Below are 24,665 nucleotides of genomic sequence, written 5' to 3' on the forward strand. Positions count from 1 at the left end.
CTTGGGTGTATGGGTGGATGGTAAACTTCACTTTAGTGGACAGTGTCAGGCAGCTGCTGCCAGGGCTAATAAAATAATGGGATGTATTAAAAGAGGTATAAGTGTTCATGAAAAAAATATAGTTCTACCTCTGTACAAGTCACTAGTGCGACCGCACTTAGAATACTGTGTACAATTATGGTCACCGATATATAAGAAGGACATAGCTGAACTGGAGAGGGTGCAGAGAAGAGCCACCAAGATTATTAGAGGAATGGGGGGGCTGCAATACCAAGACAGGTTATTAAACTTGGGGTTATTTAGTTTGGAAAAACGAAGGCTTAGGGGGGATCTAATCACAATGTATAAATATATGAGGGGACAGTACAGAGACCTTTCCAAAGATCTTTTTACACCTAGGCCTGTGACTGGAACACGGGGGCATCCGCTACGTCTTGAGGAAAGAAGGTTTAATCATAATCACAGACGAGGATTCTTTACTGTACGAGCAGTGAGACTATGGAACTCTCTGCCGCATGATGTTGTAATGAGTGATTCACTACTAACATTTAAGCAGAGCCTGGATGCCTGTCTTGAAAAATTTAATATTACCAGTTATGTATATTAGATTTTATGACAGGGTATTGATCCAGGGAACTAGTCTGATTGCCGGATGTGGAGTCAGGAAGGAAATTTTTTCCCCATTGGAACTTGTTTGCCACATTGGGGTTTTTTTTGCCTTCCTCTGGATCAACATGTTAGGCTACGGGTTGAACTAGATGGACTTAGAGTCTCCCTTCAACCTTAAAAACTATGATACTATGATACAATCGCTCCATATAACAGAACAATGTCCTTCCCCCAAAACCTTTCTTCGGACCATCACTGAAGGAAAGCTTATTCATATTCTCTCCAAATCACATCTCGCCACTTGGGCACTTGACCCGATCCCATCTCACCTCCTCCTTAACATTACCAACATCCTTATCCCAGGCCTAACTCATCTTTTCAGCCTAGCATTAACTTCTCGTACCTTCCCTTCTGACTTTAAGTATGTGACAATCACACCTATTCTGAAAAACTCATACCTCAGCCCAACTTTTACATCCAGCTATTGTCCCACATCACTGCGTCTCAGAAATCGAGTCATTAGAGAATCATAGAATAGTAGAGTTGGAAGGGACCTCAAGGGCCACTGAGTCCAACCACCTGCGAGTACAGGTTTTCCTAAATTATCCCAGCTATATGTTTTATCCAGCTTCTGCTTGAAGATTTCCATTGATGGAGAGATCACTACCTCCCGTGGTAGCCTGTTCCACTTTCTGACTGCCCTCACAGTCAGATAGTTTTTCCTAATGTGTGATCTGAATCTCCTTCCTTTTAGTTTCATCCCATTGCTACTTGTACTTTCTTGTGCTAATGAGAATAGTGTACGTCCCTCTGTACTGTGACTACCTTTCAGATATTTGTAGACCGCTATCAGCCTTCTCTTTTGCAAACTAAACTTTTAGCCGTTCTTCATATGACATGGTTTGCAGACCTTATACCATCTTGGTTGCTCTTCTCTGGACTTGCTCCAATATATCGATGTCTTTCTTAAATTGGGTGTCCAGAACTGTACCCAGTATTCCAGGTGGGGTCTGACCAGGGCAGAGTATAGGGGAATAATTACCTCTCTTGATCTAGATTCAATGCTTATCTTGATACATCCCAGAATTTGGTTGGCCTTTTAGAGTAACCCTTGACCCTACCCTGTCCTTCAAACCATACACCCAAGCTCTTTCCACGTCCTGCTGTCTCTAACTTAAAAATATTTTCAGAATCCATCCTTTCCTCAACCTTATATCATGCTCTCATCATCTCCTGCCTAGACTGTAATATTGTTCTGTGTGACCTCTCTGCTTAAACTCTTGCGCCTCTCCAATCCATCCTTAACTCTGCTGCCTGATGAATCCAACTGTCTTCATGCTACTCCTCCGCTTTTCCCCTCTGCAAATCCCTTCATTGACTTCCAATTGCCCAACATATCTAGTTCAAACTACTAACATTGACATACAAGGTCGTTCATAATCTGTCTCGTCCATATACATACAGTATCTCTGTCATCAATATCTTCCCACTTGTACTCTTCGGTCCTCCCAAGACCTTTTCCTTTCTTCCACAATTGTTGGTTCCTCACCCAATCACCTGCAAGACATCTCCTGAGTATCCCCCATCCACTGGAATTCTGTGCCCCAAAATGTCCAAATATTCACCACATTTGGAACTTTCAGATGGAAAATGAAACTGCATCCTCTTCAAGAAAGCTTACATCCTGCAATAACAGACTTAACACCACCATTGGATCTGCTGCAATGTCCCCAACCTACTGTCTGCTTCCCCAGCATCCTGTATAGTGTAAAGGCCCCGTTACTTGCTACGATTTATCTGACAATATGTCGTCGGGGTCACGGTTTTCGTGATCCACTTCCGTCGTCGTTAGTGACGTCGTTGCGTGTGACACCTACGAGCGACTCCAAACGATCTTAAAAATAGCAAAAATCGTTGATCGTTGACACGTCATTCAGTTTCAAAATATTGTTCGTCATTTTGAACGCAGCAGACACATTGCAATATTGCTAGGTTTGACACCCTGCCAACGACGAACAACATCGAGTGCGTTCGTCATCAGCGACGCAGGCATATCATTATGAACAATGCTCCACGGCTCCTCCGCTCTGATTGGTCGTCCCAGCTGCATTCTGATTTGGCAGCCATGGATGATCAGGTGGACACAAAGTTTCATTGACGTCCTTTGTAGCTGCCCGCGGTCCTGTGTGCGTTTCATTAAAGAGCTCTGCTGTGACATGCGTGTTATTTAATTTTCGGCTACTATCTGTTGTCCTGGTTGATTGCATCTTTTGGGAAGGTTCATATTTGTTTTAAAATGAATTTTAGACCTTGTTTTTGTGCATACTTCCGGAGTTAAAAAACACTGAGCCCTATCCTGCATTGTTCACATGTTCATACACCTGTAAGCACATGTTGGCCGCATGTAATTTTTTTTTTTTTTTTTAATTTATAAAAAGAAAAAAAAAAAGAAAAGAGACAAAAGCTAAACAAAAGCATGCAGTCAACATAAACTTAAAAACAAACAAACAGGAAAATGGGGTAGTATAGCATGACAGATGGTGCATATGAAGGCCCTGAAATTAATAAGACTTTAAACTTACAAAAATACAAGAAGATTAAAAAAAAAAAAAAAAAACTTAAAAAAACCAAACAAACAAACATACCTTGGAGAAGACAGAAAGGCGTAAAGGATGCCACACACGCAAAACAGATCACGCGTGCGACACCGGTTGTTGCGTCACACGGGGCAGCTGCAAATGCAGCCTTTTATTTCACAGACAAACAATCACGTAACAGAAGACCAGAGGAGATTCTGACAGTATTGAAGTTGGGTCGTGGAGAGGGCGAGGCAATCACACGCCAGGGTGTATGCTATGGACAATTATATGCCTCTGTCGTTGCCGGAATCGTTGGGAGGATTGCTGTGTGACGGTGTCCACACGACCGCCTTGGTCAAACAATATATCGCTGAATGATGTAACGTCGTTTGTGAGATGGGTACGTGTGACCGCTACAAAACGACCTATGAGCGATCTCGGCAAATCATAGCAACGATCTGGGCGAGTCACATCACTAGCGATATCGTTGTGTGTAAAGTGGCCTGAAGCCCGCAAGAGGAGTGCCCTCTCCCCTGTTGTTCCAATCTATCACTGTTAGTTTGCTCATTGTAATGTATATTTATATTTGGTGTGTAAACCCTTTTAAAATGTACAGCACCATAGAATGGATGGTTTTCTAAAAAATAATAATGACTCAAACCATTAGGAAATGTTACAAAAGCCAGTTGATACCAAGAGCCAATTGGGCTATATTTACCGGATGTATCTTCCGAAAGTAATTAAAACAACAATGGCAAACAAAAATAGTATGTAATACCAATATTAAATCATAATTCCATACCTTAGTAAAGGAAGGAGGAGAGGATGTCTGGTAACCGGACCCGTCCTGACGATACAGATATGAGGTAGGGCTCTGGACCTGGGAGCGGATGTGAAACGTTTAGTAGCTCAGTATAGCTAGTAAATAACAATGTATAATAAACCAAAGCAATCATTATGTATCATTGTTTGTAAGTTACCTGCTGAACAGGGATAGATATTGGTTGCATAATTGCTGTGGTTATCCCACATTTTGGTGATGATGGTCCTATAGTCAGTGAAACAGAGGTTGTCTTCTTTTGAGCCCTGAGAGAATTAAGTAGATTTGAGTTATAATATATTGGTGTCAAGTGGGCAGGAGATATAAGAGCTGCACATTTTAAGAATATTACATATGTAAGCTGCCTATTAACGCCTCCCTCCAAACTTTATTTTACATACACCTGTTGATGTGTATATGTAGTGTTAAGGTGGCTTTACACGCTATGATATCGCTAAAGCAATGTCGTTGGGGTCACGGATTTTGTGCCGCACATCCGGCCGCGTTAGCGATGTCGTTGCGTGTGACACCTATTAGCGATTTTGAATCGTTGCAAAAACATTCAAAATCGCTAATCGGTGACATCCCCCCCTAAACTCAATTATCGTTGCTGCTGCAGTAACGATGTTGTTCATCTTTCCTGAGGCAGCACACATTGCTCCGTGTGACACCGCAGGAACGACGAACATCTCCTTACCTGCGTCCGCTGGCAATGAGGAAGGAAGGAGGTGGGCAGGATGTTACGTCCCGCTCATCTCCACCCCTCTGCTTCTATTGGCTGGCTGCTTAGTGACGTCGCGGTAACATCGCGGTGACGCCGAACGCACCTCCCCCTTGAGGGAAGGATTGTTCAGCAGTCACAGCGACGTCGCTGAACAGGTATGTGCGTGTGACGCTGCCGTAGCGATAATGTTCACTATGGCAGCGATCACCACATATCGGCTATACGACGGGGGCGGGTGCTATCGTGCTCGACATCGCCAGCAAATGCTAGCGATGTCGCAGCGTGTAAAGCAGCCCTAACTGAGGGAATATACTCACAAATCGCAGTCTCGCCACTCTGGTCCTCACCTGGATCATATGACTTTAATTTCGACTTGTTGGAGCACACTGATGTATATATGTGAGCTGGAAGTTGCCCTTAGGCCACATTCACATGATCAGTATTTGAAATCTGTATTTGTAAGCCAAAACCAGGAGTGGGTAAAAAAATACAGAAGTGGTGCCCATGTGTAAAATATACATTTCCTCTAATTGTTCCTCTCCTGGTTTTGGCTACAAATACTGATATCAAATACTGACCAAATACTGAACATGTGAATGTGGCTTTACAATATAAGTCTATAAAGACTTGTTCTGACTCTAAACAAACTTAGGACCCTTTCACACGTCAGTGATTCTGGGACGTTTGTGCTTTTTTTTAAACGTACCAGAATCACTGACATACGCAGACCCATTATAATGAATGGGTCTGCTCACAGATCAGTGATGTTTCACTGACCATGTCTCCGTGCAGCGTTCACACGTGTGCTTGTTTGCCGCACGGAGACATGTCCATTTTTTTCTGGCATCACTGATGTTCCACGGACCACGCAGTGGTGTGATCCGTGAAACACGTGCCAGAAAAAAACGTGCTTTTAAAATAAAAAACATTTTTACTCACCCGGCTTCAGCGACGCTCTCTGCAGCCCGTGCAGCTTGCTGCTTCAGAGCCGGCTCATTACTGTCGCGCATATTCATGATGCATGACACAGCCGACCCGGAAGCAGCTGCTGCGGGGGTCAGCGCCGGCCGGATGCTGCACCGCGGGAGCGATCAGCACCAAGGACAGCGGGAGCGGGCACAGGTGAGTTGATTTCTAAGTTCCATCACGGGCCACGGAGAACGGAGCCCGGATTGCACTTAGACAACCCACGTGTGCCGTAATTCACGGCACACGGAGGGACATGTGCGTGTTTTACACGCCAGTGAAAAACGTCAGTGTTTTTCACTGACGTGTGAAACGGGCCTTACATTCTAAAAGTGACTTCAACCTTAGGCCTCCGTCACACATCCGTGCCTCCGGTCCGTGTTTGCCATTTTTTGCACATACCAGACACACATGCCTACGTTGAATCATTTATTTTCATGTTAAAAGCCGCACGTCAGTATTTTTGCACGGAGCGAGTGTACGTTCCGTGCATACGTGTGTTTGTTTAGAAAAAGCGCTGACATGTCCGTGTTGCTCCGGGATCACGTACTCATGGACCCATTACATCCTATGGGTCCGTGTTGACACGTACGTGATACGGATGATGTCTGTGTGCTATCCGTGCGGTCCGTGTCCGTGTGGCTCAAATCAAGTTTGTTACAATTTTAAATACTTGTAGGTGGCCAAGGTACCCTACAAAATCCAACATAAAAAAATAAGGCCTCAGTGGATAATGGCATGGTTGTAGTATATATCCAAACACATTGGATATCCAAGTAAAAAGACCAACAGGTTAATTTATTGTGGATAATTATAAGAATGTGCTAATCAAATCCACCTATGTGTCATTATTCCCAACAAATAATCATTAACTTCATTTGATGAAGATGTGAAAAACGGACAAGATTCGGAAAGCATACGGAACACACACTGACGTATTACACGCACACACGTACACACGTAACACACACGTAATGCACACGGACACCACACGGAGAGGAAAAACGGACTCCAAAAATGGAACACGAACTCCAAAAACGGACATCGTCACATGTACGTTTTTTTCACGTGAGTGTGGCACAGGCCTTACACAAAGAGCCCAGTGTGATTTGGTAAGACGGTTTAGAAGTCTTATGCTCCAGAAAAGGACTGGAGCGGCCTAGAAACCAGAGAAGATGGTGGAAGTACAGTACTTCTTAAATGATGTATTGTGTCAGATTATTGGGTATGATCCAGCAACATGATGGTCAATGAAATTTATACTTGTGAGAGAAACCAGAATCTTGGCCAAAAGACTCATTGAGCCAACTGCCTATGCAATGTGGTGTTTAATGTCAGACACTATAGGGAATACATCAGCTCTGATATCCCTATCGGGCTCGCTCACATGCGCGTATAACACGGATGAGCGCCATCTCATGTTTTATTGGATAGCACTCGCTCCAATATTATACTATGGGGCAGTGCTGACCAGCGTTTTTTTTCTCATGCCAATTCATCATGAGAAAAAATGTCTCCATCTTCTCGGCACCTGCTATCTGATTCTCACATGTGAGAAAATCAGACCACAGTAAATGATACGAGCATCATTAGCATAATTAGGCTGATTCTTTTGCATGAGAGAACTCCTGTGACCCCAGTTTTGGGACTTATATATATTGCTCTAAAAGGTCAAAATATCCACTGGATAATTTTGGTGAAAAATTCTTGTTGTTCATATACAAATGAGGCAGTCCGAAGCACCATAGGCAGGGCTGGGTGTGTGGTCCTGTGCATTTGGCGCCCCAAATTCATGAAGAGCTGTATAACTATTAATGAGATAGGTGCATCTTACCCCAGCGCTTCCTTCATCGAGTTTTGATGAATTGAGAACACAATGTCAGCAGAAACATGTCATTTCCCACAACATGAGGACATTTACCATACATCTATATAATTTTCTGATTTAGTAGTGAACCCTGTCCTGGAGGAGCTTCAGTACCTTAGTGTGACTTAGTATTACTACACAGGTAATAAAATGTGTGAAATGTCTGCAGTGCTTATGTATTTTATCACCTCCTCATTCGCTGAGGTCTGCACAGGGATATTCCTGATAAAGGATTCTCTATCCACATTCTCACACTGAGAAGAGACCTTCGTAAATGACAGGCTGGTGATTAATCTCCTGACAGGAATCACGGCCGCTCCTGCTCGCCATGCACTATTGAAGTTTCTCGACTATGTCTGACTGTAGACATCTGAATCATCAATGCTCTGCGTCTGAAAGTTACTTAGTTATAAGACTCTCCATTTGGAGACAGACTGCCCCAGGCTGGAAGAAAGCTGGTCACACCTGAGTCTTGGGTCCCCTTCACACATCCGACTAACAAAGTCTATGGAGCATCGTTCTGATACTCCATAGACTTTGCTTACAGGCAATTCTGGGTCACGCTGCACTACGTGAGACCCGATGCCTCTGAAGAGCAGTGATAGTGTACCGCCCCGCTCGCAGCAGCCGAGCTGCTTGGATCTGGACCTTCTGTGGGTGGCTTGAGGGTCTCCAGACCCGAGAGTCTCGCGGTCACTTCGATCAAAATGGGAGGTTTTAGTGGTGGATGTAGGATGTACGGGCTGAGCCGTATTAAGTTCGTGACGCCACCCATGATGTGTGGTGAGGTGGGACACCACCGCTGCAGTTACGGGACACCCGGGGGAGATGTTATGCAGCAAGTTATTAACCCCTCCGTGGGCAGGGATGGTGACCCCGGGACCCGTTGGGATTTTGGTGCACGGAGATAGGCGACCGCAGGGTGCTGGTGTACTCACTATTGAAGGAAACACACGAGTCTCTGGTAAACCAAGGTGATGGGGGTCGGTGCCCGCAGCCTGCTGCGTTCTGGTCCCCCACCCGGCTGGTGGTTTCTGTCTTTCTCCTGCACCTTTGTGAAATGGTGGACTGCCTGTGCTTGCAACTTCAGGAGTCCGCTTCCGGCTGGATGTGGCCTAAGGAGCCCTTGCCCGCAGACGCTGGCCCGTTGGATCTCTGAGCCCTGGCTGTGGCCTTTTATCCCCCTTGGTGGGCTGTTGTCTTCTAATAGGGACTTTGGGTGGGACAGGACCTCTAGTCCTGTCCTCAATCGGTAAATTAACCGGTTCCAGTCGCTTCTGGTCCCGGCTTCAGGGTCCGAGTATCCCCCTGTGTGCTCCGGTTTCCGAGTCACTTCCCCGGGTTGGTACTGGCGGGCCATTACCCTGTCCCGATCCACCTCGATTCCACCGAGCCGTCTTCCCGGCTCCTGCAGACGGAGACCGCTGTCTGCCTCCTTGCCACTGGCACCAGGGCTCCTACCCTGGCGCCGTTCAATTTGGGGTATTCGCCTCTGCTGGAGCTGGGCACAGCTCCAGCCCACAATCCTCTCCAACTTGAACTCTAACAGAATCTGTTTACTTTCCTGCCCCCGGGCTGTCTAGACATCTTGGTGGGCGTCTTCCAACCACCTGGTTCCGCCCCCTGGTGTCTCTAACCAGCCCCGAGGGGGATGACTAGGGTTTTGAAGGTTGGCTGATATTACCTGTGAGGGAAGGGTGTTGTGCAGGGGCCTATTCGTGACTACCTGGCCCGGCCACGGCGTCACAATAGCAGTAATGTTACCACTGTTCAGGGTCATCAGATCACTCCGGGTCACATTGCACTGTGCGTGAGACCCGGTGCCTCGGTAATGCTACTGATGTCACCACACTTCAGAGGCACCAGGTCTCACGTAGCGCAGCGTGACCCAGAATTGACTGTAAGCAAAGCCTGTGTAGTGTCAGAACAATGCTCCATACTCCATAGGCTTTGTTCGTTGGATTCACTCTGGACTATGTTGGATCAGCTAGAAATATATATTGGCGAACGAGGATAAGTGTCTTTTCTTATTTCTCTGTGTTTGTATGTTTGTGAGTATTTTTTTTTCAGATATCCTTTTTTGGACTATGGCGGATTCACTGGACTATGGCAGAGCTGCATGGATTTTTCTTTTCTTTTTTTTATAAATTGGTAAGTCACTTTTTTTTATTACTGGGTAAGCAATGGGGGTGTTTGATAGATGCCTCTACATTACTAACCCCTGAGCTCTTTGGGAACTGACACTACACAGCTGACATCAACCCCATAAACCCCATTGTCCACACCTCCATTCCTCAATAGTAACCTGTCAATCACTGCTGAACTGTGCTTGGGGAGCGTTCCCCTCATAAATACACCATACCTCCAGTGTATTCACTAAACAGTTGTAAACAGGCAATCTTTTGTGTGCAGTGCTGTCTGGTAGACGTTGGGACCTGTAGCTGTCACTTGCTGTTTTTAGTTAGGGCTGTACATTAAGCTGACAGATTTGCTTTAGAAAACCTGAGACAACTTCTGTACTCACTGCGGCATTGTTGCTTGTTTCGACTTCAAAGAAAAGCTTTCACTTTCTGAGTCTGAAGAACTGGCTCCTAAAATAAAAGTAGAAAACGTTATTTCAAATGCAGAAGACGTAATAAAATGTGAGTATATTCAGATTACAAGTTTAAAATGCAAGTAAAGGTTTGAATTGTTTTTACAGTATCTTTAGGCGCATTAATTCTCTGCAGATCGGTGGGGTCCAGGAAATGAGACCCCCACCAGTTGCTCAAAAGACCCCTCAGTAGTGCTTAGAACTACTTGAAAAAGTACAACTGACATGTCTAAGGAATGGAGAGGGGGACGCTCTCGGATCCCAGCTATCAGTAATTTATTCTATACACTATAAATAGGAGATACCTAAATATCTTGGAAAAGCCACTCTGAGTGGGGTTTGGGGTTTTAACCAGATTGTCATAGGACTATGCCAGGATCGAGACCACCCTCACAGCACTTACTGGCTCATTTGCATATTTCATCAAAGTATTTTTTCTTTGCAATAGTAATTGAACTCTGGTGAAAACAATATGTTTAAAAATGCGATGATGCCCCACACCTGGCACTGCTGTTGCTTTAGTACCCCATAAAGCTCTGGGCAGAATCCCTTTAAACAGAATCTGTCACCAGTTTCTTTCTACCTCATCTGAGAACATCGTGATGTGGAGAGAGGCCCCGATTCATGGTCCTGATGAGGAGGAGAGTTGGAATCAGAAGCTCCTGGTTTATTAGGAGTTGCGCGGGAGTGTGTGACAAGGGGCGGACATCTCTGTGCGCCACGCCAGAAATCTTACACGTCTGGTGTGGGGAACTCCACAGCTTGATATAAATTACATGAGCTGCGGTATCTTCCTTCTGTCCCACCCAACATTGGCCCATTTTGACGGGTTTGGGAGAGACTGATATGAAGGTGTTAAAAGTTGCAAAATTAAACAATTTCTCAAAGCAATTTACTCTGGAATTCTGGCAAAAATGCTTTCATGAATCTGGGCCACAGACCTGAATCTGATGACATGCCTCATACTGAGTTGGTTGCTGTAGTTTTGTTAAAATTACTGTTTTATCAGTAGAAGAGTAGTAAATCTGCTGACATTTTATTTAGTCCCCCATATTCATAACTTCTCTATAACCCTACTCACACCACTGATTGACAGCTTTTCTGCCTATACACAGTGTACTCAGCTGCCAGTCAGTGGTGTGTGTGGAGCTATACAGAGCTCAGCAATCAGAGAACTGGTAGATCTGCAGCAGATAAAACACTGATTTTATCAAAGCTGCAGCAAGCAGCTCAGTAAGTGACACATCGCTAGAATCGGGGTCTGTGCCTCCACATCATGTTGCTCTCAGATGCGGTAACAGAAACCTAGTGGCAGATATCTTTTAATAAATAACATGGACAGAGGTTGCCTTACTGTCCTCTTCTTGGTACCACAGAGAATAATCTCAGAGCATTCGGTAATGTCAATAAAGTCAATAGTCATTGTAACCTGTGTGGTCTGATTTTCTTCCATTTTCTTTTTACAGGTGAACATACTTTTAATTCAGGATAGTTTTGCACTCCGAACATAAGACCGCAGTGCATTGTGGGGCTCAGACGACATTTCTGCAGTTAACTGAGCTGTTAGGTCCCATAAGTGACAACAGGGAGGAGCTAAACCGCTGTCTGTCTCTAATGGTGGAACTAACACGAGAAAAAGCTATATAGGTGATCGGACATGAAATACGTGATATACAGAGTGTCGGTAAGACAGTGTAACATTGCTCTGTACTAACACCGTCCCCAAATCAGGGACTTGTCAAACCTCTAATGATGATCCTTTATAATAACTCCGCCACTGACATTCATGAGAAACGTATTAACAGCCTGGTTCCGGGAATTTGAAGGCATTTTACATAGTCCGGTAATTACTAAAGTTACAAAAAGTACACAGGTTCATCCAGATCACCTTTTTTATATTATTCCCATTGTTGCTATAATCACAGTAAATAATGGAGATGCAGCTCTTTTTTTTCATTTCAGATATTGTTTCTGCAAAGGAGACAATGAATGTAGCAATGGAGTCAGGTCTCACTGTAGCAGGAATAATAATTCTCTGCTCTCTTAATATATCATGTATATATATATATATATATATATATATATATATATATATATATATATATATATATATATATATATTACAGACCAAAAGTTTGGACACACCTTCTCATTCAAAGAGTTTTCTTTATTTTCATGACTCTGAAAATTGTAGATTCACATTCAAGTTTTCCCAATTTTTCGGACTGACTGACCTTCATTTCTTAAACTAATGATGACCCCTCATTTTTCTTTACTCAGCTGCTTTTTTCTAGCCATAATACAAATTTTAACAGTCTATTCAGTAGGACTATCAGCTGTGTATCCACCAGACTTCTGCACAACACAACTGATGGTCCCAACCCCATTTATAAGGCAAGAAATCCCACTTATTAAACCTGATAGGGCACATCTGTGAAGTGAGAACCATTTCCGGTGACTACCTCTTGAGGCTCATCAAGAGAATGCCAAGAGTGTGCAAAGCAGTAATCATAGCAAAAGGTGGCTACATTGAAGAACCTAGAATATAAGACATATTTTCAGTTGTTTCACACTTTTTTGTTAAGTATTTCATTCCACATGTGTTAATTCATAGTTCTGATGCCTTCAATGTGAATCTACAATTTTCAGAGTTATAAAAATAAAGAAAACTCTTTGAATGCGATGTGTCCAAACTTTTGGTCTGTACTATATATATATATATATATATATATATATATATATATATATATATTAGTAAGTACTTGTATCACACAGGAAAAATTGCCTTGTTCTGTTCATTACCTGGGGGTTATCCTCCGCCTAATGTTGCTATATCATCTCGCACTGATTGGGCCAGTTCAGATTGTAGAGAAACTCACCACAAATTGGTAACACCCAACTGTTAATTTATTCAGAAATATCTTGGAGTAATAACAGAGGAGCGGCTCCAGAGGCGGTTTTTCATGAATGAACAATTATGAAAAAAAATGTGTTTGGCCTAAAACACACTTCCGCATAAAAAACGTCCGTGTGACACGGTCCTTTTTTCGGGTCCGTGTTCCGTTTTTTTGGAGCGTGTCTCCGGTACGTATGGCATCCGTGTGATGGCGTATGCGAGCCGTGTGTACGTGTAAAATGTCCGTGTTTGTGTGTAAAATGCCCGTGTATGTGTACGTGGAATGTCCGTGTGGAATGTCTGTTTGTGTGTTGCACAATGTCGTTGATACATGTCGGCTGACAGCAGACAGAGTTGCGCGATGAGAATGAACTCAGGTGAACTTCACCCGACTTCATTGTCATGCCACGGCTCTGTCTGTGTGCCGCGTACTGATTAGCGGTCACCTGTGAAGGATTCACCAGTGACCGCTAATCCCCCGAGTGACTGAAGTGAGCAGCCCTCTCTCATACTTACCGCTCCCCGATCACCAGTGCGGCGAAGAACAGCTGTGCAGAGAATACGCGGCAACAATTACTTTGAATATGTCGGCCGCTCATTAATAAATCTCGTATTCCCTGCTTTCCCCGCCCACCGGCGCCTATGATTGGTTGCAGTCAGACACGCCCCTCACGCTGAGTGACAGCTGTCTCACTGCACCCAATCACAGCAGCCGGTGGGTGTGTCTATACTGTGCAGTAAAATAAATAAATAATTAAAAAAAACGGCGTGCGGTCCCCCCCCAATTTTAATACCAGCCAGATAAAGCCATACGGCTGAAGGCTGGTATTCTCAGGATGGGTAGCCCCATGTTATGGGGAGCCCCCCCAGCCTAACAATATCAGTCAGCAGCCGCCCAGAATTACCGCATACATTATATGCGACAGTTCTGGGACTGTACCCGCTCTTCCCGATTTGCCCTGGTGCATTTGCATTCGGGGTAATAAGGAGTTATTGGCAGCCCATAGCTGACAATAAGTCCTAGATTAATCATGTCAGGCATCTCCCCGAGATACCTTCCATGATTAATCTGTAAATTACAGTAAATAAACACACACACCCGAACAATCCTTTATTAGAAAAAAAAACACTAACAAATTGCCTTGTTCACCAATTTTATCAGCCCAAAAAAGCCCTCCATGTCCGGCGTAATCCAGGATGGTCCAGCGTCGCTTCCAGCTCTGCTGCATGAAGGTGACCGGAGCTGCAGAAGACACCGCCGCTCCTGTCAGCTCCACGCAGCTAATAAAGGGAATAGCGCGATCAGCTGAGCTGTCACTGAGGTTACTCGCAGCCAACGTTGAATACAGCTGATCGCGCTATTCCCTTCATTAGCTGCGTGGAGCTGACAGGAGCGGCGCTGTCTTCTGCAGCTCTGGTCACCTTCATGCAGCAGAGCTGGATGCGACGCTGGACCATCCTGGATTACGCCGGACATGGAGGGCTTTTTCAGGCTTATAAAATTGGTGAACAAGGCAATTTGTTAGTGGTTTTTTTTTCTAATAAAGGATTGTTCGAGTGTGTGTGTTTATTTACTAGCAGAGAACAATAGAGAAGGGGTTTATGCCGCGCTATTCATCAGGAAGGAGGACAAAGAGATGGTCAATGTTCCTTTATTGTAGCTTGTGTCTACGCGTTTCAGGAGCTCTGCTCCCTTCATCAGGACATACAGCACAAAAAAAACATATCTTTTTGTGCTGTGTGTCCTGATGAAGGGAGCAGAGCTCCTGAAACGCGTAGACACAAGCTACAATAAAGGAACATTGACCATCTCTTTGTCCTCCTTCCTGATGAATAGCGCGGCATAAACCCCTTCTCTATTGTTCTCTGCTATCAACCACGGGGGCTGCAGCAGATTTCATCTCTACAGCATAAGCTTTCATAGTAGTTGTGACTGTCACAACTACTTGAAGTGAGTACATTCCCTTTATTTTTCCCCGGATATATACCGGGTAAGACCCTATTACGCTTTTTCTCTCCACAGTTTACTTCGCTTTGTGTTTATTTACTGTAATTTACAGATTAATCATGGAAGGTATCTCGGGGAGACGCCTGAGATGATTAATCTAGGACTTATTGTCAGCTATGGGCTGCCAATAACTCCTTATTACCTCGAATGCCAATGCACCAGGGCAAATTGGGAAGAGCCGGGTACAGCCCCAGAACTGTCGCATATAATGTATGCGGCAATTCTGGGCGGCTACTGACTGATATTAGGCTGGGGGGCTCCCTATAACGTGGGGCTCCCCATCCTGAGAATACCAGCCTTCAGCCGTATGGCTTTATCTGGTTGGTATTAAAATTGGGGGGATCGCACGCCGTTTTTTTTAATTATTTATTTATTTATTTTACTGCACAGTATAGACACGCCCACCGGCTGCTGGGATTGGGTGGAGTGAGACAGCTGTCACTCAGCGTGGGGGGCGTGTCTGACTGCAACCAATCATAGGCGTTTGTGGGTGGGGAAAGCAGGGAATACGAGATTGATTAATGAGCGGCCGGCATATTCAAAGTAATTGTTGCCGCGTATTCTCTGCACAGCTGTTCCTCGCCGCGCTGGTGATCGGGGAGCGGTATGAGCCGGGGGAAGAAAAAAACCGAGCGCCAATGTAAGTATGACTGAGAACAGCAGAAAAAAAGGTAAGTATACTGAATTTAATTTAAAAAAAAATAAAAATAAGACCGCTAGTGTAAAAACGCACACGCACGAAACGTGCTGAACACGGACATACTCCGTGTGCGGTCCATGCAGGCACGGACCCATAGACTTTAGCGGGTCCGTGCCTGCGTGCTGCCGGCCAAAAACGGACATGTCGTCCGTGCAGAAAAGCGCACACACGTACTTATCACACGGACACACGTTCCGTGTGATTTTACGTGTGTGTGCCATCTACCATAGAATAACATGGGTCTCCGTGTCTCCGGTACGTGCAAATACGTACCGTACACGTACAAAAAAAACGGATGTGTGTTGCGGGTCTTTGAGAGTTAAATAGGTATGGGCTGCAATACCAAACAAAACCTGTAAACGAGTGTGATGCTGTGTCCTGCGACCCTTTTTTTAATGTCAAACAACCTCCTTTAAAGTTTGCCACCCCCGGTAAGCCTCTTATGTCACGAAGCTGGGTTATGCAGTCTGAGTGGTGATGTGGCAGTATCGGGCGCGTGTGACAGAGGGAAAAATAAAGAGTTTGTGATGCCAGTTGGGTTGTTCGGCTTTGGTATGGTCGGGCACTGCTGAAGGTCCCCAGGAGTTAGGTAGTGATGCACAGTGCCAGAGGGTTGTCCCCTTACCCCCCAATTAGGGCTGGTTCCTGGGGAAGTTGAGGTAGGCATGGTGCAGCAGGGAATAATCAGCCAGGACAGGACACAGAGCTTTTACCTTTTAGGGTAAGTTCACACAGTGCGTTTTTCGCGGCGTTTCTGCGTTTTTGAGCTTAAAAAAAAAAAAGGACATGTCAATTCTTTCCTGCGTTTTTCTGCATTTTCCCCCATGCAATGCATTGGAAAAACGCAGAGATCAAAAACGCAGCAAAATGCAGCCAAAAACGCACCAAATTGCGGTAAAAACGCACGCGTTTTTTGGCCGTGGGTGCGTTTTTGTGCGTTTTTAGCGGTCAAAGACGTACAAAAACGCAGCGTCAAAAAAACGCAGCATGTGCACATAGCATTACTGAAGCTCTTGAAAAACAGTCCGGAACCTTCTATAGAGCATACACTAGGATGGCGGTCTGATCTTTACCCATGAGAGTTCCGTTTCTCTGCTGTGTGGTAGTGTAATCCTCCTGCTGCTACTTCCCTACCTGGGAAAAAGTATCTTGAAATTCTGGGATTTTCAAAACAAACAAATGGTGGATCCTTGATCCCTTCCAGCAAGCAAGCAACTCAAATCCTATAGGAACACTTACTATTGCTTGTAGAAGTTTTGAAGTCAATGACATCGCTGAGCTCCTGGGCAATTTGCTCCTTATAAAAGGCTCCAAGCAGTCTCTCAGTTTGCCACTGACCCTGAAATTCTAGGTGGCCTAGTGACTGATACCCCTCCTTTTCAGCTGGCCCCTTCAGAGGACTCAAAAGCCCTCTCAGTCCAGGACCATTTCCAGTTTACATTCTCATCACACACACACACACACACACACACACACACACACACACACTGACTTCTCTTCACACTCACACTGTAAGCTCCTCCCCTCTCCTTCTAGGGCTCATACACAAGTATTCCCTTAATACCATGTAAACAGCCCCAGTAAGGGACTGTAGGCAAATGTTTGTATGCAGTGAACAGCAGAGAAACCAAATCTCATTAAAGCTGGCAATACATGTTATACACATTGAAATACACATGCAGCCATTCTTGTGGTGACTCAGACACAGGGCACCACAAAACCACCACGCCAGCATTTTTTTTAATGTCATGGAGTCATGCTTTAAATATGTCTCCTTACCACTTTCTTAGACCCTGCTGCCATCTTCATCTGTTTCCAGTGGTGCTGCAGTTGGTCTCTTGTAACCTGCCGGCAGCTCCACTTTTTCATGGCGTGAGCCAAACGTTACAACTAAATACAAGTCTATGAGAGACTCCTTCTGGCTTTCATAGAGTTCCATTAAGGGCTCGTGACCTAACTCCTGACTTCTTGGCAGTCAGAAGTTATGGCTACAAAATGGTGCTACGGGACTAGAGCAGCGCCGAAAATGGATGAATCCGCCAGAGGGTGAATATATGACAGGGGGACGTACATTTAAAGAACCAATCTAGTGCTGAAACAAAAATGCTGGAGTGATGCTTTAATCTAAGGTCTCTGACCCTGATCGTACACTGATCCTCACCTATTATTGATGTCACACTGGTCCTGCAGCGCCATCTTGTGGCCACAATGTCTGACTGGCCATAAGTCAGAAGATATATCACTAGCTCTCAATGCATCTCTATGAGCCCCAGAATGGGGTCAGAACAAGGCTCTCATAGAGATATTTTGAAGAATGACCTCTGGTGAAGCTGCCAGTAGGTCACAAACTGCCAGAGACTGACCGGAGTGGCGGTGATAGACAGTGAAGATTCTGGAGGGTCAGTATAAGACCGGGTGCATTTACTTTAGATGAAAAGCACAACTCCAGTGGTAATAACAAATAAGAAATGCTGGAGTGGTGCTTTACTCTAAGGTTCCTAACCCTGATCAGGGTGATGACTCACCCTCCGGTGTCTTCACCATTTATTGATGCCTCTCTTGGTCTGCAGAGCTATCTTGTAACCACAACTTCTGACTGGCTATAAGGCAGAAATTACATCACAAGCTCTCTATAAGGACCAGAACAGGCTCAGAATGAGGCTCTCATAGAGATGTATTGAAGAGTGACCACTGGAGCTGTCGGCAAGTCACAAATCGCAGAAGATGGATCGAGCAATGGTGATAGAGGGTGAAGATGCTGGAGGGTGAGTATAAGATCAGGGGCAGGGATGTTAGATTAAAAGCACCGCTCCAATGTAACAAAACATAACAAATGCTGGAGTGGTGTTGTAAATAAGTGGCTAAAGCTACAGTAACACATCCTTTTCCATTTTTGCGCTAATTAAAAACAGGTCACTTTTCTTTCATGTTTTGCATCAGAAGTAAATTGTGGTAATACTTTTTTTTCCATTTACGCTTAGCAATAGATGATCTAAAAACATACGTAGGAAAAACACATCAAAAAGTGATAGAGAACAGATGCCTTCCATTTCTGATTGATGCCTATAGAATTGAATGGCCGAGTCTGGGACAGGCGGATAGAGTATGCACTATATTTAATGGAACAAATACATGGGTCCATGAAAAAACAATCAAACAAAAATACAAAACTGAATTGTCAAACCATACAACGCATGAATGAGAAAAATGGGTATGTGAATGCAGGGTAGGACAGACATTCACATTTTTTGTATACAAATAAAAAAAATTGCTTCTTGATGGCAATTTTCATGCAGGATAAATGGGCATTGTTTGTAAGCTTTGAAGGTGTGTGATAAAATCTGTTCAGTCCTAGCTGATAACTAATTTATGGCCATTTTAAAAGTCATTACCACAGTGGGTAGCACTGCAGTCTTGCAACCCTGGGGTCCTGGGTTCGAATCCCATTAAGGACATCTGCAAGAAGTTTACATGTTCTCCTGTCCTTGCGTAGTTTCCTCTCACACTCCAAAGACATACTGATAGGGAATTAAAACTGTGAGACCCAATGGGAATAACAATGTCTGTAAAGCGCTGTGGAGTCTGTTGGTGCTATATATATATACACTGTATACATGGCATAAATATGTATAGTATATACACAGTATATATATATATATATATATATATATATATGTGTCTGTATATATAGCATAATATGTATAGTATAGATATAGTGTGTATATATATATATATATATATACAGTCATATGAAAAAGTTTGGGCACCCCTATTAATGTTAACCTTTTTTCTTTATATCAATTTGGGTTTTTGTAACAGCTATTTCAGTTTCATATATCTAATAACTGATGGACTGAGTAATATTTCTGGATTGAAGTGAGGTTTATTGCACTAACAGAAAATGCACAATCCGCATTTAAACAAAATTTGACCGGTGCAAAAGTATGTGTCTTTTTCCCCCTCTATCTCTTTCCAGGTCTGTCTCTTTCCAGGTCTGTCTCTTTCCCTGGCTGTCTCTTTGCCCGGCTGTCTCTTTCCAGGTCTGTCTCTTTCCAGGTCTGTCTCTTTGCCCGGCTGTCTCTTTCCAGGTCTGTCTCTTTCCAGGGCTGTCTCTTTCCCCGGCTGTCTCTTTGCCCGGCTGTCTCTTTCCAGGTCTGTCTCTTTCCAGGTCTGTCTCTTTGCCCGGCTGTCTCTTTCCAGGTCTGTATCTTTCCAGGTCTGTCTCTTAGCCCGTCTGTCTCTTTGGGCGTCTGTCTCTTTGCCCAGCTGTCTCTTTCCAGGTCTGTCTCTTTCCAGGTCTGTCTATTTGCCCGGCTGTCTCTTTCCAGGTCTGTCTCTTTCCAGGTCTGTCTCTTTGCCCGTCTGTCTCTTTGCCCGTCTGTCTCTTTGCCCGTCTGTCTCTTTGCCCGGCTGTCTCTTTGGGCGTCTGTCTCTTTGCCCAGCTGTCTCTTTCCCCATCTGTATCTTTCCCTGTCTGTCTCTGTCTGTGTCTCTGTCTTTTTCTGTCTCTCTCTATCCGTCTCACCACCGACATCTTTTTACCTCACACATAAGCTTCTTATACTAACTGTGTATTTTGTTCCTATAGCAACCACTGACAGTTGCTATTTATAGCCTGCATCTCCCAGATCCATTCAGTTTAATGGCTGCAGGATTTTTGTAGAGTAACTGGAAAGCATGGGGTTAAATTTTCCCACCCAAATATAGTCTATGACGTTCCCTGAGTCACATGGAGTGTCTGTGCAAAATTTCGTCATTGCACATGCGACGGTGCAGATTCCTTTAGCGGTCATACACACACACATACACACATACATACACTGAGCTTTATATATATATATATATATATATATATATATATATATATATATATATATATACAGGGTGGTCCAAAAGTAGGTGGACAGAATGTGTAATAGGGTTATCAAACTTGGTCTAAAGAGTCTCTGAAGAATGAAAAGTGGAATCTGATTGGTTGCTAAGGGCAACTGAGTCAGTTTCACTTTACACTATGTTTGATAACCCTATTACACATACTGTCCACCTACGTTTGGATTTGGACCACCTTGTATACATATATATATACAGTATATATATATATATATATATATATATATATATACAGGGCCGTATTTGCCACTAGGCACCCGTGGTCCCGTGCCTAGGGCGGCACGTTGCGGGGGGGCGGCACTTTCTGGCAGCAAAAAAAAAAAAATATATACATTTTTTTTTTTTTTTACATCCCCGCCCCCCGCCCCTCCCTCCATTGCACTTCGCTGTGTTCTCAGGGGGGAGGGGGGGGTTGAGAGGGAGAGGAAAGGCGCACTTCTGTCTCTTTAAATACACGGAGGGCACCAGGCATAGTGAGCTGATTAACCCCGGAAGTTCCAGCGCCTGCACTTCCGGGTCAGAGGCGCGCGGGCGCGCCAATCAGCTCACTGCCCCGTGCTGCAGCATCCAATTCTGCAGACAACACACGCCGCGGAGGAGGACGCGACTGGAGCTGGAGCCAGCCAGAAGAGGATAATAGCAGAGCAGGGAAGCAGGCACCGGAGCAGGTATGCGTAAGGCAGAGCCTAGAATGTATGGGCACCTTACAGGTTAGTTGATGATCGTTGTGATGCCTCTTTTTGGCTGGGGGGAGGCTGGGAAAAGAGAGAGGCTGGGGGGAGTCTGGGAAAAGAGAGAGGCTGGGGGGAGGCTGGGAAAAGAGAGAGGCTAGGGGGAGGCTGGGAAAAGAGAGAAGCTGGGGGGAGGCTGGGAAGAGAGAGGCTGAGGCTGGGGGGGGAGGCTGGGAAGAGAGAGAGGCTGGGGGGAGGCTGGGAAAAGAGAGGCTGGGGGGAGGCTGGGAAAAGAGAGAGGCTGGGGGGAGGCTGGGAAAAGAGAGAGGCTGAGGCTGAGGGGGAGGCTGGGAAGAGAGAGAGGCTGAGGCTGGGGGGAGGCTGGGAAAAGAGAGAGGCTGGGGGGAGGCTGGGAAGAGAGAGGCTGAGGCTGGGGGGGAGGCTGGGAAGAGAGAGAGGCTGAGGCTGGGGGGAGAGAGAGGCTGAGGCTGGGGGGAGAGAGAGGCTGAGGCTGGGGGGGGAGGCTGGGGGGAGAGAGAGGGGGAGGCTTGGAGGAGAGAGAGGCTGATGCTGAAGGTGGGGGAGAGAGGCTGCTGCTGGGGGAATGGGAGAGAGGGGCTAATGCTAGAGACAGAGGACAAGGGTTGAGGGATAGTGCAATGACAAAATCGATGGGGGGAGTGTAAGGACTCAGAATGAGAGGGGGGCAGCATTGGGAGCTCATTATGGAGAAGGGGCAGCATGTGTGGGCTCAGTAGGGAGTGGAGCAATGTAGGGGAGTCAATATCAAGAGTGGGGTAGTGTGTGTGTGTGGGGGGTCTCAGCATAAGCGTTAGTGTGGTGGTCTTAGTATGATGAATGGGGCAGCATGGAGGTGTCATTATGGAAAAGAGTAAGGCAGCATTAGGAGCTCATGGAGAGGGGCAGCATGCATGGGACACTGTGAGGAGGGGGCAGCATGCATGGGACATTGTGAGGAGGGGGCAGCATGCATGGGACACTGTGAGGATGGAGCAGCATGCATGGGACACTGTGAGGAGGGGGCAGCATGCATGGGACACTGTGAGGAGGGGACAGCATGCATGGGACACTGTGAGGAGGGGGCAGCATGCATGGGACACTGTGAGGAGGGGGCAGCATGCATGGGACACTGTGAGGAGGGGGCAGCATGCATGGGACACTGTGAGGAGGGGGCAGCATGCATGGGACCCTGTGAGGAGGGAGCAGCATGCATGGGACCCTGTGAGGAGGGAGCAGCATGCATGGGAACCTTGTGAGGAGGGAGCAGCATGCATGGGACATTGTGAGGAGGGAGCAGCATGCACGGGACACTGTGAGAAGGGATCAGCATGCATGGGACACTGTGAGGATGGAGCAGTATGCATGGGACACTGTGAGATTGGAGCAGCATGCATGGGACACTGTGAGGATGGAGCAGCATGCATGGGACACTGAGGATGGAGCAGCATGCATGGGACATTGTGAGGAGGGAGCAGCATGCATGGGACACTGTGAGGAGGGGGCAGCATGCATGGGACCCTGTGAGGAGGGGGCAGCATGCATGGGACACTGTGAGGAGGGGGCAGCATGCAAGGGACCCTGTAAGGAGGGGGCAGCATGCATGGGACCCTGTGAGGAGGGGGCAGCATGCATGGGACACTGTGAGGAGGGGGCAGCATGCATGGGACATTGTGAGGAGGGGGCAGCATGCATGGGACACTGTGAGGATGGAGCAGCATGCATGGGACACTGTGAGGAGGGATCAGCATGCATGGGACACTGTGAGGAGGGGACAGCATGCATGGGACACTGTGAGGAGGGGGCAGCATGCATGGGACACTGTGAGGAGGGGGCAGCATGCATGGGACACTGTGAGGAGGGGGCAGCATGCATGGGACACTGTGAGGAGGGGGCAGCATGCATGGGACACTGTGAGGAGGGGGCAGCATGCATGGGACCCTGTGAGGAGGGAGCAGCATGCATGGGACCCTGTGAGGAGGGAGCCGCATGCATGGGACACTGTGAGGAGGGATCAGCATGCATGGGACACTGTGAGGAGGGAGCAGCATGCATGGGACATTGTGAGGAGGGAGTAGCATGCATGGGACCCTGTGAGGAGGGAGCAGCATGCATGGGACATTGTGAGGAGGGAGCAGCATGCATGGGACATTGTGAGGAGAGAGCAGCATGCATGGGACACTGTGAGGATGGAGCAGCATGCATGGGACATTGTGAGGAGGGAGCAGCATGCATGGGACACTGTGAGGATGGAGCAGCATGCATGGGACACTGTGAGGAGGGAGCAGCATGCATGGGACACTGTGAGGAGGGATCAGCATGCATGGGACACTGTGAGGAGGGATCAGCATGCATGGGACACTGTGAGGAGGGAGCAGCATGCATGGGACACTGTGAGGAGGGAGCAGCATGCATGGAACCCTGTGAGGAGGGAGCAGCATGCATGGGACACTGTGAGGAGGGAGCAGCATGCATGGGACATTGTGAGGAGGGAGCAGCATGCATGGGACACTGTGAGGAGGGATCAGCATGCATGGGACACTGTGAGGAGGGATCAGCATGCATGGGACACTGTGAGGAGGGATCAGCATGCATGGGACACTGTGAGGAGGGATCAGCATGCATGGGACACTGTGAGGATGGAGCAGCATGCATGGGACACTGTGAGGATGGAGCAGCATGCATGGGACACTGTGAGGAGGGAGCAGCATGCCTGGGACATTGTGAGGAGGGAGCAGCATGCATGGGACATTGTGAGGAGGGAGCAGCATGCATGGGACACTGTGAAGATGGAGCAGCATGCATGGGACACTGAGGAGGGATCAGCATGCATGGGACACTGTGAAGATGGAGCAGCATGCATGGGACACTGTGAGGAGGGATCAGCATGCATGGGACACTGTGAGGATGGAGGAGCATGCATGGGACACTGTGAGGAGGGGGCAGCATGCATGGGACACTGTGAGGATGGAGCAGCATGCATGGGACACTGTGAGGATGGAGCAGCATGCATGGGACACTGTGAGGATGGAGCAGCATGCATGGGACACTGTGAGGATGAAGCAGCATGCATGGGACACCGTGAGGAGGGAGCAGCATGCATGGGACACTGTGAGAAGGGGGCAGCATGCATGGGACCCTGTGAGGAGGGGGCAGCATGCATGGGACCCTGTGAGGAGGGGGCAGCATGCATGGGACACTGTGAGGAGGGGGCAGCATGCATGGGACACTGTGAGGAGGGGGCAGCATGCATGGGACACTGTGAGGAGGGGGCAGCATGCATGGGACATTGTGATGAGGGGCAGCATGCATGGGACATTGTGA

At 46.5% G+C, this 24,665-nt stretch overlaps 1 protein-coding gene across 1 annotated transcript in view; it reads right to left on the reverse strand.

Moving 5' to 3' along the window:
• PALLD (palladin, cytoskeletal associated protein) overlaps positions 1-24,665 on the reverse strand; it is a 551,568-nt gene that overhangs the window by 253,011 nt on the left and 273,892 nt on the right. The window contains exons 4-6 of the mRNA XM_075347256.1: positions 10,090-10,156; positions 4,169-4,274; positions 3,991-4,068 (exon numbers count right to left, since the gene is read on the reverse strand). Of these exons, the coding sequence (XP_075203371.1) occupies positions 3,991-4,068; positions 4,169-4,274; positions 10,090-10,156 (251 nt within the window). The remainder of the gene's footprint in view (positions 1-3,990; positions 4,069-4,168; positions 4,275-10,089; positions 10,157-24,665) is intronic.

This window comes from Anomaloglossus baeobatrachus, chromosome 1, assembly GCF_048569485.1.
Source record: "Anomaloglossus baeobatrachus isolate aAnoBae1 chromosome 1, aAnoBae1.hap1, whole genome shotgun sequence".
NCBI lineage: Eukaryota > Metazoa > Chordata > Amphibia > Anura > Aromobatidae > Anomaloglossus > Anomaloglossus baeobatrachus.